At 52.1% G+C, this 13,032-nt stretch overlaps 1 protein-coding gene across 1 annotated transcript in view; it reads right to left on the bottom strand.

Moving 5' to 3' along the window:
- Positions 1-1,208: 1,208 nt before the first annotated feature.
- HDHD5 (haloacid dehalogenase like hydrolase domain containing 5) overlaps positions 1,209-13,032 on the bottom strand; it is an 18,285-nt gene continuing 6,461 nt past the window's right edge. Inside the window, exons 2-8 of the mRNA XM_017518601.2 lie at positions 12,121-12,324; positions 11,030-11,142; positions 9,548-9,641; positions 7,642-7,675; positions 4,965-5,139; positions 2,212-2,400; positions 1,209-2,025 (exon numbers count right to left, since the gene is read on the bottom strand). Of these exons, the coding sequence (XP_017374090.1) occupies positions 1,689-2,025; positions 2,212-2,400; positions 4,965-5,139; positions 7,642-7,675; positions 9,548-9,641; positions 11,030-11,142; positions 12,121-12,324 (1,146 nt within the window). The 3' untranslated portion in view covers positions 1,209-1,688. The remainder of the gene's footprint in view (positions 2,026-2,211; positions 2,401-4,964; positions 5,140-7,641; positions 7,676-9,547; positions 9,642-11,029; positions 11,143-12,120; positions 12,325-13,032) is intronic.

Raw genomic sequence — 13,032 nt, forward strand, 5'->3', positions numbered from 1 at the left:
GGACAAAGCACAGGTGCTAAGGATGGTAGGGTGGGCACTGAGTCCTGCAGGATAGCCTGGCGCTGCTCCCAGCATGGATGTGCCACCTCTGACCTGCCCATCACTTAGAAAAATAACCTCCTGTTGGGTCAAGCCACCAATCAAACCTGTTAGAGGACAGGTGCATTGGCTCATGCCTGTAATCCCAGCACTTCGGGAAGCCAAGGTGGAAGGGTCACTTCTTTTTTTTGTTACCCAGGCTGGAGTGCAATGGCGCGATCTCGGCTCACCGCAACCTCCGCCTCCTGGGTTCAGGCAATTCTCCTGCCTCAGCCTCCTGAGTAGCTGGGATTACAGGCACATGCCACCATGCCCAGCTGATTTTTTGTATTTTTAGTAGAGACGGGGTTTCACCATGTTGACCAGGATGGTCTCAATCTCTTGACCTCGTGATCCACCCGCCTCGGCCTTCCAAAGTGCTGGGATTACAGGCGTGAGCCACCGCGCCCGGCAAGGGTCACTTCTTGATGCCAGTTGGAGACCCGTCTGAGCAACACAGCGAAACCCTGTCTCTACCAAAAATACAGAAAAAAAAAAATTAGCCAGGCACGGTGGCGTGCACCTGTAGTGCCAGCTATTCAGGAGGCTGAGGTGAGAGAATTGCTTGAACCCGGGAGGTTCAAGAGAGCTATGACCACGCCACTGCACTCCAACCTGAGTGACAGAGCGAGACTGTCTCCAAATCATAAAAAAAGAACGAGGAAAGAAGACATCAGCTGTGTCAAACACAAACGGCCACTGGAGTAAAACGAGGTCGAGGACTGTCTGGAGGATCTGCAGACGCTGAGGCCACCAGTGACACAGACACAGTGAAAATGAAGAAATGAAGTTGGTTGCTCCTAGAGAACGGGAGGCAAGAAGCAGCATATGTTTTCTACAGTCACTGCAGGAAGAGCTGCTTCCTTTAGAACAAAGCAGTGACAAGATCCTTCTTCTTTTCCACACTAGGGAAGTTGCTAAGTGTATGCCAAAGCCAGGCATAACTCATTCCTGGACAGCCTCAGGCTTCACAGCCCAGAATGGGTGTGGGTTTATGGGCAGGAGGTAGGAAAGGAGACGTGGGTACCACGTGGAGTTGAAATGCCACCCATCTCCCAGCCCCCGGGCCACCCAGCACCACTCCCTCCCTCTCCTCTGCCCACAAAACTTTGAGTGTACTCCAGAAGAGCTTCACAAGAGAGGGCATCATGAATATTTATTATGATTATTTTAATTTAAAAAAATAAGCCCCAAATCTCTGGGTAATAAACTACAATAAAAAGTAGCATCTGGTGTTAGACACTGTGCCGACCGGAGCACTCCTTCAGTGCCGGCAAAGGCTCTGCAGTCGTCCACAGTATTCCACACTGCTCCCCTTTTCCAGAAGTCCCTACTGAAATGAGGACACTGAGGCACACCGGTGAGGAGACTGGCCTGAGGTTAGACTGCCAGGAGAGGCACATGGGAACTGGGCCCAGAGAATTCCAACAGTTCCATGGAGAACGCTACCCAGCAGGGAAAGAGAGCCATGTCTTCTTCCACGTGACCAGTAACACCACACTCATAAAGCTGCAGGAAGGGTGGCAAGGGAACCAAGCCCTGACCTGAGCCCAGTGATGGGCCAGAGCCCAGCCAAAGAGCCTCGCCCACTCACCTCCCCCACACTGCCCTCACTCCCAAGCCCAGCCCTCCTTGCGGAAGACCAGCTGCACAGCCTCATTCACGTCCTTCACCACATGGGAGGCCTCCATGAGCCCTGAACTGAAGCAGAAGTCTCGGTGCCCGTGGAATGGAGGCTCCTCTCCTCCAAGCACAGGCTCCGTGGACTGTGGGCCCCTGGGATTGTACACGCCTGTGCACACCAGGATGGAGATGCAGCTCTGGCTGGCTGAGGGCCGTTGCTGCCGTGGGCCCCCAGCCCCTAGTTCCGGCGCCCCGTCACGTGTCGCCTTCTGCAGGTACTGGTGGAACAGGTTGGCGCCGTACACGTCAGACATAGGGTTATCCCTGGCAGGGGCAGCCACACCAGAAAAGGGAAAAGAAGAAAGCCCTAACTCAGTGCTGCAAAGCAAAGGGAGCAGAGAAGAGTTTCGGGGCAGAAGAGTGAAGCAGGTGCAGGGAAACGGGGCTGGGAGGAGAGAGGGAGGGAAGGGGACGTCGTGAAAGGGATGCAGGAGGGGAAGTAGAGCCTACCCCACAGCATAGAGCTTCTGGATGGGGGCGGCCCAGCCTCGCCTCTCCGCCTGTCGCCTGAGCAGCTCCTCTGCGTACTGGTAAGTGAGGATGCTGGGTTTGCCCATCAGGCCCTCGTATCTCAGCTCCTTGCCCGTCACTTTCTGGTAAATGGTTTCCAGGCACAGCAGAAAGGTGCCATGGCCAAACCTGCCAGAAACGACCAGGAAGCAGTTCAGTCTTCCTGATCCCTAGGCCCTTCTAGAGAACAGAACAGCCATTCTCTGAGCAGCAACCACACACACCAGCCTCTTCCCCAGAGTAAGAGCTGGCATGTAGCAGACACTGTGCTGGCACTGGAGATGGCGTTTCACATTTCCCTCTCAGAAAACTCCTCGGCATCCTTATTTTACAAACAAGGAAACTGAGGCACAGCAAGATTCAGTAATGTGTTCAAGATGGCAGAGCCAGTACTGCAACTCAGTCTGATTCCAGAGCTTAAATCCTGCTGGAGAGCTGGGCAGACGACGGTTGCCCTTCTCCCCTTCTTTGCTGGTGTCTGCTTCAGCTGACCATTACTACTGGGTGTGAAAAAGACCTTCCCTTGCCTCCCTTGCAACGAGGCGTGGCTATGTGATTAAGCTACAGTCAAGAAACGCACAAATGCTGGGCTAAATTTTTTCCTTGTTTTGAGGCGGAGTCTCACTCTGCTGCCAGGCTGGAGTGCAGTGGCATGATCTCGGCTCACTGCAACCTCCGCCTCCCAGGTCCAAGTGATTCCCCTGCCTCAGCCTCCCAAGTAGCTGCGATTACAGGCATGCGCCACCACACCCTGTTGACTTTTAGTATTTTAGTAGAGACAGGGTTTCACCATGTTGGCCAGGATGGTCTCAATCTCCTGACCTTGTGATCCGCCCACCTCAGCCTCCCAAAGTTACAGGAGTACTGAGCCACTGTGCCTGGCCTGGGCTAAACTTTAATAAGCAGCCTCAAAATTAGGGACAGGGGCCAGGCGCGGTGGCTCATGCCTGTAATCCCAGCACTTTGGGAGGCCGAGGCAGGTGGATCACCTGAGGTCAGGAGTTCAAGGCCAATCTGGCCAACATGGTGAAACACTGTCTCTACTGAAAATATAAAAATGAGCCGGGTGTTGTGGCACACACCTGTAGTCCCAGCTACTTGGGAGGCTGAGGCAGGAGAATCACTTGAACCTGGGAGGCAGAGGTTGCAGTGAGCCAAGATTCTGCCACTGCACTCCAGCCTGGGTGACAGAGTGAGACTTCATCTAAAAAAATAAACTGGTGACACAGTATTCCTCTCTGGCCTCCCCAACTCCTTCTTGCCACCTCGAATAGCAATATGATAGCTGGCGCTTGGCCGCAATATCGGCTCACTACAACCTCCGCCTCCTGGGTTCAAGTGATTCTCCTGCCTCAGCCTCCCGAGTAGCTGAAATTACAGGCACCCCCCACCATGCCTGACTAATTTTTGTTTTTTCGGCAGAGACAGGCTTTTGCTATGTTGACCAGGCTAGTCTCAAACTCCTGACCTCAGGTGATCCACCCACCTCGGCCTCCTGAAGTGTTGTCACTACAAGCGTGAGCCACCACATTTTTCAGTGTCATCTATGTAATGAATTCTGTTTTTAATTAGAAAAGTTCATCTCAAATCTGGTTTAAAACTGAAATCTGCCCCTTGCTTTTCAGTTCACAGCGACATAACCAACCAGGCGCACTGATGTAGTGTCAGCACACCCTCCTCTAGGAATAATGCTTCGGAGGCAATGCCAAGCTTCAAGCCACAGAGACACACTTTAAAAGTGACAAGAGCACGCCCTCATCTCTCTGGGGCTACTGAGACGTGCCCTGAGGCAGCACTGGCGTGCCCACCCTCTGCTGATGAGCACTCACAAGGCTGGCTGGAGGTCGGCAGCAGGCTAAGACTCAAGAGTCGGCCCATGCAGATAACAGCAGCCGAACAGGACACAGCAGCTGTCAGCTGGACTTTGAGTAAGCACCCTGAGGGCCAGAAAAGGGCCGCCTGTACTTGTGCTAGCTAGCCGCAGAATAAGACAGGACAGACAACACCAACACAGCTGAGCAGGGAGTGCAGGCACCTGCATGGCCCTGAGAAAGCCACTTATCCTCTGGGTCTCAGTTCTCTGGTCTAGACAGCCATCAGAACAATCCTTGGCCAGCGTGATGGTACATGCCTGTAATCCCAGCACTCTGGAAGGCTGAGGCAGGGGGATCGCTTGAGGCCAGGAGTTCAAGGCTGTAGTAAGTTCTGATTGCACCACTGCACTCCAGCCTGGATGAGACAGTGAGACCCCTGTCCCCGCCAAAAAAAGACGAATCCTTGCTTTCCCTGCCCTCTGTCTTAAGGGTGCAAGGAAACAAGAAAGTTAAAGAACCAATGCTACAGGGTGGAGCCAAGGAAGGAAGAGCAACTGAATAATGTGCACTGGTACGGCACAAAAAGTGTCCATGGTTTGGGTTCCACTAGACGCGAGGAGTGTGTTCTGTTAAGATGACCGGGGGCAGGGGGCATGTGTGAAACATCCTCTCCTCAGACTCCGTAATCTGTAGTTTAGGTTTAGTAACTAACATGTGAAGTGATCCTTCAAAGGCCAGGTTGCTGCAGCAACGGGGCCTACCTAAGCAAGGTCCAACCACCCTGGGTGTCAGAATGACGGGTGGGAACTGCCCGCGGGACTGCCCAAGCAGCAGCCAGGAGTGGGCCACCAGGCCAAGGCCGGAGCTTTGTGTCCTCACCTGGGCATCTTGGCTTCAGCCATCCACAGGAGATCCATGTTGCTAGCCAGGACAGGGAGGTGGGGGTAGGGGACTGTTGCCAGGCTAGTCCCAGGGCTCCCATTGCTGAGGAGGACATCCATGATCAGCTGCAAGCTGGTCTCCCAGCGGACCGGCTCCCCTAGGAGGAGCACCCCTTTAAAGAACAGAGGCACAGGTGAGGCCTGCAGGGCAGGAGGCAGGCCCTTAGGATGCCAGCTAGGGTGACCCACCCACACGCCCTCCACCCACAGTGCGTCCAGCTGGGCAGGGGCACAGCTCCTCAACAAGCCTAGAAGAGCCCCTTACCCATCCACCCTGGTGCACAAGGCCCAGGGCCCCGGGAAGAAGCTTCCTGTGGGCTCCCATTCGAACTTTAGTCCACTGGTACTTCGCAGAAGAGGTTATGAAACAAAACCAGCAGGCCAGGCACGGTGGCTCACACCTGCAATCCCAGCACTTTGGGAGGCTGAGGCAGGTGGATCACCTGAGGTCAGGAGTTCAGGACCAGCCTGGCCAACATGGTGAAATCCTATCTCTACTAAAAATACAAAAATTAGCTGGGTGTAATGGCAGGCACCTGTAATCCCAGCTATTCGGGCGCTGAAACAGGAGAACTGCTTGAACCTGGGAGGCAGAGGTTGCAGTGAGCCAAAATCGTGCCACTGCCCTCCAGACTGGGTAACAAGAGTGAAACTCCGTCTTAAAAAAAAAAAAAAAAAAAAAAGACAAGAGCAGCAAGTCCCAGGCCTACTTCTCCCTGCTGGCTGAGGCTCTTCCACCACACACTCCCTCCATGACTTAGCAAGGCTCCTATTCTCTCAGTTACTTCTCTGTGAGCCCCAAGGACCAACAGAACCTAACAGCCCGGAGTTGGGGTGTGAACTGATAGAGACCTGAACCCCAACCTGGACTCCAGTGATTTTCCTGTATGACTATGGGCAAGTAACTTCCCTTCTCAAAGCCTCAGTTTCCTCATCTGTAACTACATAACAGCAACAACACTTAAAATGCTGTTGTGCGGATACAAATGAGCCATACCATCAGTAAACAGGCCAGGATTAGACACACAGTAAGCACTAGGCAAAGGATCCTGCTGACACTAAGCTACAGGGCCGGTGAACTGCACCAGACCAGTGATTCTCAATGGGGCAGCACCACCCCTTATGAGGTGATTTAGAAATCAGAGGCAATTTTAATTGTCACGATGACTAAAACCTAGCAAGTGAAGGTTGTGGAAGGGGGGCCGGGGATACTACCTACTCAGGACAGTCCTGCACAATCACAACCTGTCCCACATTAAAATTAACATTAATTTTTTAAAAAACTGTCCCATGTCCGCGTGCGGTGGCTCATGTCTGTAATTCCAGCACTTTAGGAGGCCAAGGTGGGAGGATCGCTTGAGCCCAGGAGTTTGAGGCCAGCCTAGGCAACACAGTGAGATCCCATCTCTACAAAAAAAAAAGAAAAAAGAAAAGAAAAAAAACTTTTCCATGTCCTAATAACATCTGAACGTCCCACCTGTTATCCTGATACCCACATAGGTGAACAACCTTTTCAGAATGGCTTGAACTATTTTACATATAACCACAATGCATTTTTTTATCAGTTTCAATAAGCATCAATTTTTCCAAAAATGCAGCTATCGTGTAAGTCAAGAGAAGACTGTACTTTGCCTTTTCAAAACTCTACCGAGAGTTGTTCCCTATTTTGGAAAATACTTGACTAATGGCAATGCTGCCCCTAATTTCTGAATCACCAGTAAAACACACCTGTCACACCTATAAACACACTTGCATTAGCCTGTATTTGTGGCTGTAACATTCGTGGTGATTCTATGTTTAGTGCAACCATTTTACTTCTTGGATAATTATTACATACTGCATACATTATTATCTTCTTACTAGAAATGTTTCCTTTTACATCCCCCATTACAGTTACGGTTTTATACTGAACTAATTAATTTTTAATATTGTATGTATATAAGTTACATTACCTGTGAATTTCACATCAGGATAATAAAGGTGATAGTCCAATGTTCTTGCAAAAGGGAAAACTGGGCTTAAAAGTTGAGAAATACAGGCCGGGCGCGGTGGCTCAAGCCTGTAATCCCAGCACTTTGGGAGGCCGAGGCGGGTGGATCACGAGGTCAAGAGATCGAGACCATCCTGGTCAACATGGTGAAACCCCGTCTCTACTAAAAATACAAAAAATTAGCTGGGCATGGTGGCGCGTGCCTGTAGTCCCAGCTACTCAGGAGGCTGAGGCAGGAGAACTGCCTGAACCCAGGAGGCGGAGGTTGCGGTGAGCCGAGATCGCGCCATTGCACTCCAGCCTGGGTAACAAGAGTGAAACTCTGTCTCAAAAAAAAAAAAAAAAAAGTTGAGAAATACTAGACTAGATCACCTCCAGGGGCCTTTCCACCCTCAGATTCTCTAAGCTTCCAGTTTTCCTGGAATAGTGAGTGGCACGGGGAAGGAAAGACTAACAGGCTCAGAGACGGTGAGTAGCAGAACCAGACCAGACCAGGCCCCAGGTTTCCGGTCTCCAAGGCCCCCTCGCTGCTGAACCAGGCTGCAGGCAGTCACAGAGACAGCCTGCGGGCCAGAAAGGAGAGGGAGAAAAGACCTCACAATTCATAGAAGAGCACTTCTCTTACCTTCAATGCGGGGCAAGTCATTCCTTGGGAGGGGCTGCAGAGAGACAAAGGAAAGGCTATCAGCACAAGTCACCTTCCACTCCTAGAGAACCACACCCCCGCCTCCGGGGCGCTGGGAGGGGAGGGAGACACACTCCACAGATCCCATGCCCTGTCAAGCCCAAGCCAAGAGGAGCTGGAGAGGACTGAGGAAGACGCAGAGAAAGGAAAAAAGACAACGGCCAGGTGGGCCACAGAACAGGCGGAATACCGCATGTGAAGTCACCAGGAGAAAGGGGGTCAGCTGTCTTTCTCCGGTGGGAGAGGACACAAGATACAGCCAAGCAAGGCTCTAGAATCAGGCAGCTAAGCATGCAGGTGCATCAGGGCCCGCTGTCGGTTCTCGAGCAGGCAGCTTCACTCGACCCGCCTCAAGGGTCCATTCCATCCCCAGGTCATGTAAGTCTTGGCTCTGCCACTAACCAACTATGTGGCCCGAGGGAGGTCACTCCCCTGTGTGGGGCCGTCCCTGAGCTATTCTGAGACCTGTTCCAACTCTGACATTCTGGTTCTCCACAGAACTTGCACAGGTCAGGGGGAAAGCCCTCACAGGGGAGGAAGTGCTCTGTTCCATCAGAAACCTCTGGAGGAGGAAGGACTTAAGCTCTATCAACAAATAAAAGTCAGCTATCTGTTTATAACTACATGCCCTCAAACTGTGAGAGCAGTCTGACTTCAGACCTGGGCTATGTATACGCAGACAGTGCGACGTGGAGAAAGTGAGCCAGCAGGCACCTCAAGAGATGGCAGTCACGCTGCAGAGGATCCCCAGGGATCATAAGAGAGACAGGGGACAAAGCCAGTGTTCAAAACTGAGGCTGCACACAGGGCACCTAGGCAGGTGTGCAGACTGGCCAGTGCTCCCTGTGCAAGCACCTCTCCCGAGGGCAGCTCAGAACCGGGCCACAGGATAGCTCACCTCGCAACGGCCAGCGGCTCTCCTGGGCAGCACTGGGAAAGCCAGCCAGCAAGTCCCAAACTGCTTGTTGGAGGGGATGCTGGGGCTCTGAAAGGGTTCCCAGCTAATTACAAACAATGCAGAGAGGACAGGCGTAAAGCCTGCGCTTCTCCGGGCTATTATCTTTTTCTTTTTTTTTTTTTTGAGACAGTCTCAGTCAGTGACCAAGGCTAGAGTGCAGTGATGTGATCACAGCTCACTGCAGCCTCCAATGTCTGGGCTCCAGCAACCCTCCTGCCTCAGCCTCCTGAGTAGTGGGGACAATCGGCATGTGCCACCATACCTGGCTCATTTTCTTTCTTTGAGACAGAGTCTCACTCTGTCACCCAGGCTAGAGTGCAATGGCACAATCTTGGCTCACTGCAACCTCCACCTCCCGGGTTCAAGCGATTCTCCTGCCTCAGCCTCCCGAGTAGCTGGGATGACAGGCATCTACCACCATATCCAGCTAATTTTTGTATTTTTAGTAGAGACGGGGTTTCGCCATGTTGGCCAGGCTGATCTGGAACTCCTGACCTCAGGAGATCCGCCCACCTTGGCCTCCCAAAGTGCTGGGATTACAGGCATGAGCCACTGCAACCGGCCAATTATTTTTATTTTTTTGTAGAGATGGGGTCTCACTAAGTTGCCCAGGCTGGTCTTCAACTCCTAGGCTCACCAGTCCTCCAGTTTCAACCTCCCAAAGCATTAGAATTACAGGTGTGAGCCACCATGCCCAGCCTCTGAACCATTCTCATAAATCCAGGGAACAAAAAACCCTTAGCCAGATGTGCCTCCAAGGAGGCAGTAGTCATGCAGAGGCACAGAAAAAACACAGCTCTACAGGAGGGCTTGCAAAGTGAGTGACAAAGCCAATGTAGGGCACTGGTGGCGTGCAGATGACACAGCCCAACCTGTGCCCCTTATTACCGTGGTCTTCGGCCGCCGCTCCAGGTCCACCATGTCAAGCAGGGGGAAGGCCATCCGCAGCTCATCCATGGTAACAACATTCCGGAAGCCCAGTCTGGAGCGAGCTCAGGGAAGTAATGCTGGACAGTTCTGGGGGAAGATCCCTTTCTGAATGCATCAAATCACAAGTGAAGGGAACACAACCCAGTCCTGATCAAGCCAGGCAGGAGGGTAGCAAGCAGAGCCCAGCAAGGATGGCACAAATCCTGCAGATGCTGGCAGGCAGGCTGCAACTGCACAGGTAAAGAGGGCAGCTCCTGGGCAACCCACCAACAGTCACCAGGCACATGCCAGGTACCAGGTCCTATGCTGGGCACAGTACAGAGGGCAAAAGCATGTAAGAATCTGTCCCCAGCTGGGTGCAGTGGCTCATGCCTGAAATCTCAGCACTTTGGGAGGCTGAGGCAAAAGAATTGCTCGAGCCCAGGAGTTCCAGGTCATTCTGGGCAACGTAGTGAGACCCTGTCTCTACAAATAAAACAGTCAGCTACACACGGTGGCATACGCCTATAGTCTACTCAGGAGGCTCCTCAAGAGGCTGGGGCAGGAGGATCACTTGAGCCCGGGGGGTCAAGGCTACGGTGAGCTATGATTGTGCCACTGCACCCCAGCCTGGGCAACAGAGTGAGACCCTTTCTCAAAAAAAAAACAAAAAAACAAAAAAAAGAAAAAACTGTCCCCAAGGAGCCCAGCACATTCAGAGCCCATCAAAACCAGTGTTCTAAGAACTGTGCTGCCAGTCACTGCTGAGCTCAGAAGAGACTCCTCCGTGGGCTGGGGAGTCCAGCGGAGGGAGGAGGGCTGGAGCGAAAATCTTAAAGGATGAACACAAATCAGCAAGGAAGAAGAGACCCTGGGGAGGGCCAAGCCAGCTTCAGCCTGTCTCCTCTAAGATCTGCCTCCATCTTCCTGTCCTCAATTCCAACTTGCAGTCCTAACCGGATGTGGTTTTGGATTACCCTCAAAATGAATTTCCCAAAAATCCTGATTCTATCAGATTGCCCCATCAGCAATAAAGCCTGCCCTGCCCTGCCCTGCCCTCCACTGCCCTCCACTGCCCTGAGAAGTTGGTCGGACTCCTCAAGTTTACTTCCAAGGTTCCCGACACCCTGGCACCACCCTTCCTGTTCTCATTCCTCTCCCTATCCCATTCCAACCTCCTACTTCCCCTGCCTGGGAAAGCTTAGCCATCTGCTGGGCTCCACCGTACCCCTCCAAGAAGCCAAGGCAATTCCTGCCCCCGGGATGCTCCGCTGCTCCCCCCAACACCCGTGGCACACATGAGGACTGACGACACTCGGGAGCTGTCCTCCCTCCCGAGCCCACAGCATCACCCATGCACCCCAGCACCCAGCATCCCTCACCACAGTCCCCACTCAGCTAAGGGAGGAAAGGCTCCAGCCCTGCCCCTTCCCTTCAGCCAGAGTAAGACCAAAAGGATACCCCCGGGCATTTTCCACCACAGGCCCCTGCCCAGACACCAGCATCCGCTTCTCGTGGTACTTTGAGAAGAGCTTCATGGGGCTGTGAGAGAGGATAACTTGGTCTGCATCCACCTGTAGGGACAGCCAGGACAGGGGAGGGCAGAGGAAGACAGAGCCATTGAGGAAAATAATGAGACAGCTGACAGGCCCTTTAGCCTAGGGAAAGGAAAACCCGCTCAGAAAAAGAACAGACACAAAGCCCTTTCTAGCACCCAGCAGCACTTCTAAAATGCACCCCACCAGATGTGAGAAGCACCCATCTCATTTGGTTCTTGCCACACGAAACAAGAGACCAGAAATGTCACAGATGTGGGTTCTGGCCACTTGCCACCCTGTCAGGTTGAGCTAGATTTCCCAGGCCCCCGCCTGGAGGCCACAGGGCTCACGTGTGCTCCCTGTCACTGTCACAGAAATCGGTCTTTTACTTTCTATTTTCAGTTCTGCTTAAAGACTTCGCTTCTTAGCATTTATACTAACCCTAACAATGCAGCCTTTACTTAAAAGGTTTTTGGAATTCTCTGTGGAAACCACAGCAAGGGACCAATTTTATACCCTCACGTTTTACACGCAACTTGGAGCAACAGCATCTCATCAATCAGCCACTTTATTTACTCTCCTGGTTCCAGAGGACTCCTTCCCAAGCTGAATTCGCCCTCAACGAACAAGAATGCATCAAAGTTGGGATATGGTGCAAGGCTGCAGGTGACTGAAGGGGACAGCACTCCTTCAGGTGCACACATCCTATTCAGGAAAGCCAAGGTGTGACTTCAGATTTGCACCTGCTATACCTGCTGTGCAAAGTTCTACACGTGTGTGCGACCTTAGCTTTTCAGGGACTCATATCCTAAATGCCCAAAAGAAAAGAAACGAATACAAGGACGTAAACTAAAACTGCCAAATACACAGGCAGGATTTTTGTGTTCTGCGGTGGCCATGACCCAGGACCACGTGAGACCATACCCAAACCCAGGCAAAGGGACGTGGAGCTGGAGCAGAAGCTCCATTAGGAACCACGTCCCTGGGCTTCTATGCCTCTGGCTGCCTTCTCACCTTGCATCCCAGCAGGGCTGACAGCTCCTGGGCTTTGCTGTGTTGTAAGATGTTCCCAGCATTTGTGACAAAAACCACGGGCACCCGCAGCTGCCCCTGGGAGTTCATCAGCCTTCGGAAGGCTTCCAAAGCAGCAGGGATCACTCTGTGGCCCCGGACAAGCACTCCATCGATGTCCAACAGGAACCCAAAGGTGGGCGGGCTCTGTAGAGATGGTAAGATAATTACCACTACGTGAGCCAAGAGGCAGGGGGAGGGCAAAGAAATAACCGTTACAGAGAGAGGCTCAACGCCACCCTCAGGTCGCTGACGGCCCTTGAAAACCTATGTCAGAAAGAACAAAGAAATGAAGACAAGGGATTCTGATAGGGTAAAAGTCCATCTATAACAAGAATTATTCCGTTTTCTTGTTTTTCTAAACACATAACTACAGTGTTAAATTATTCCTGCGTAAATAAGAAGGCAAATTTTTTTTTTTTTTTGGAGATAGGACCTCGCTCTGTTGCCCAGGCTGGAGTGCAGTGCTGCCATCTTGGCTCACTGCAACCTGCACTTTCCCGGCTCAAGCGATCCTCCCACCTCGGCCTCCCGAGTAGCTGGGACTGCAGGCAACACTACCTCGCCCAGCTAATCTTTGGTATTTTTAGTAAAGATGAGGTTTCGCCATGTTGCCAGGCTATTCTCAAACTCCTGGACTCCAGCAATCCAACCACAATGGCTTCCCAAAGTGCTAAGATTACAGGCATGGCCACCACGCCCAGCCTAAGCAATTTTTTAATTAGAAAATAAAGAAATCCAAAGAAAATATAATCCCAACACTTTTTTTAATTATTTATTTTTACAGATAGTCTTCCTGTCACCCAGACTGGAGTACAGTGGCGTGATCATGGCTCACTGCAGCCTTGACCCCCC

This window comes from Cebus imitator, unplaced genomic scaffold, assembly GCF_001604975.1.
Source record: "Cebus imitator isolate Cc_AM_T3 unplaced genomic scaffold, Cebus_imitator-1.0 Scaffold689, whole genome shotgun sequence".
NCBI classification, from domain to species: domain Eukaryota; kingdom Metazoa; phylum Chordata; class Mammalia; order Primates; family Cebidae; genus Cebus; species Cebus imitator.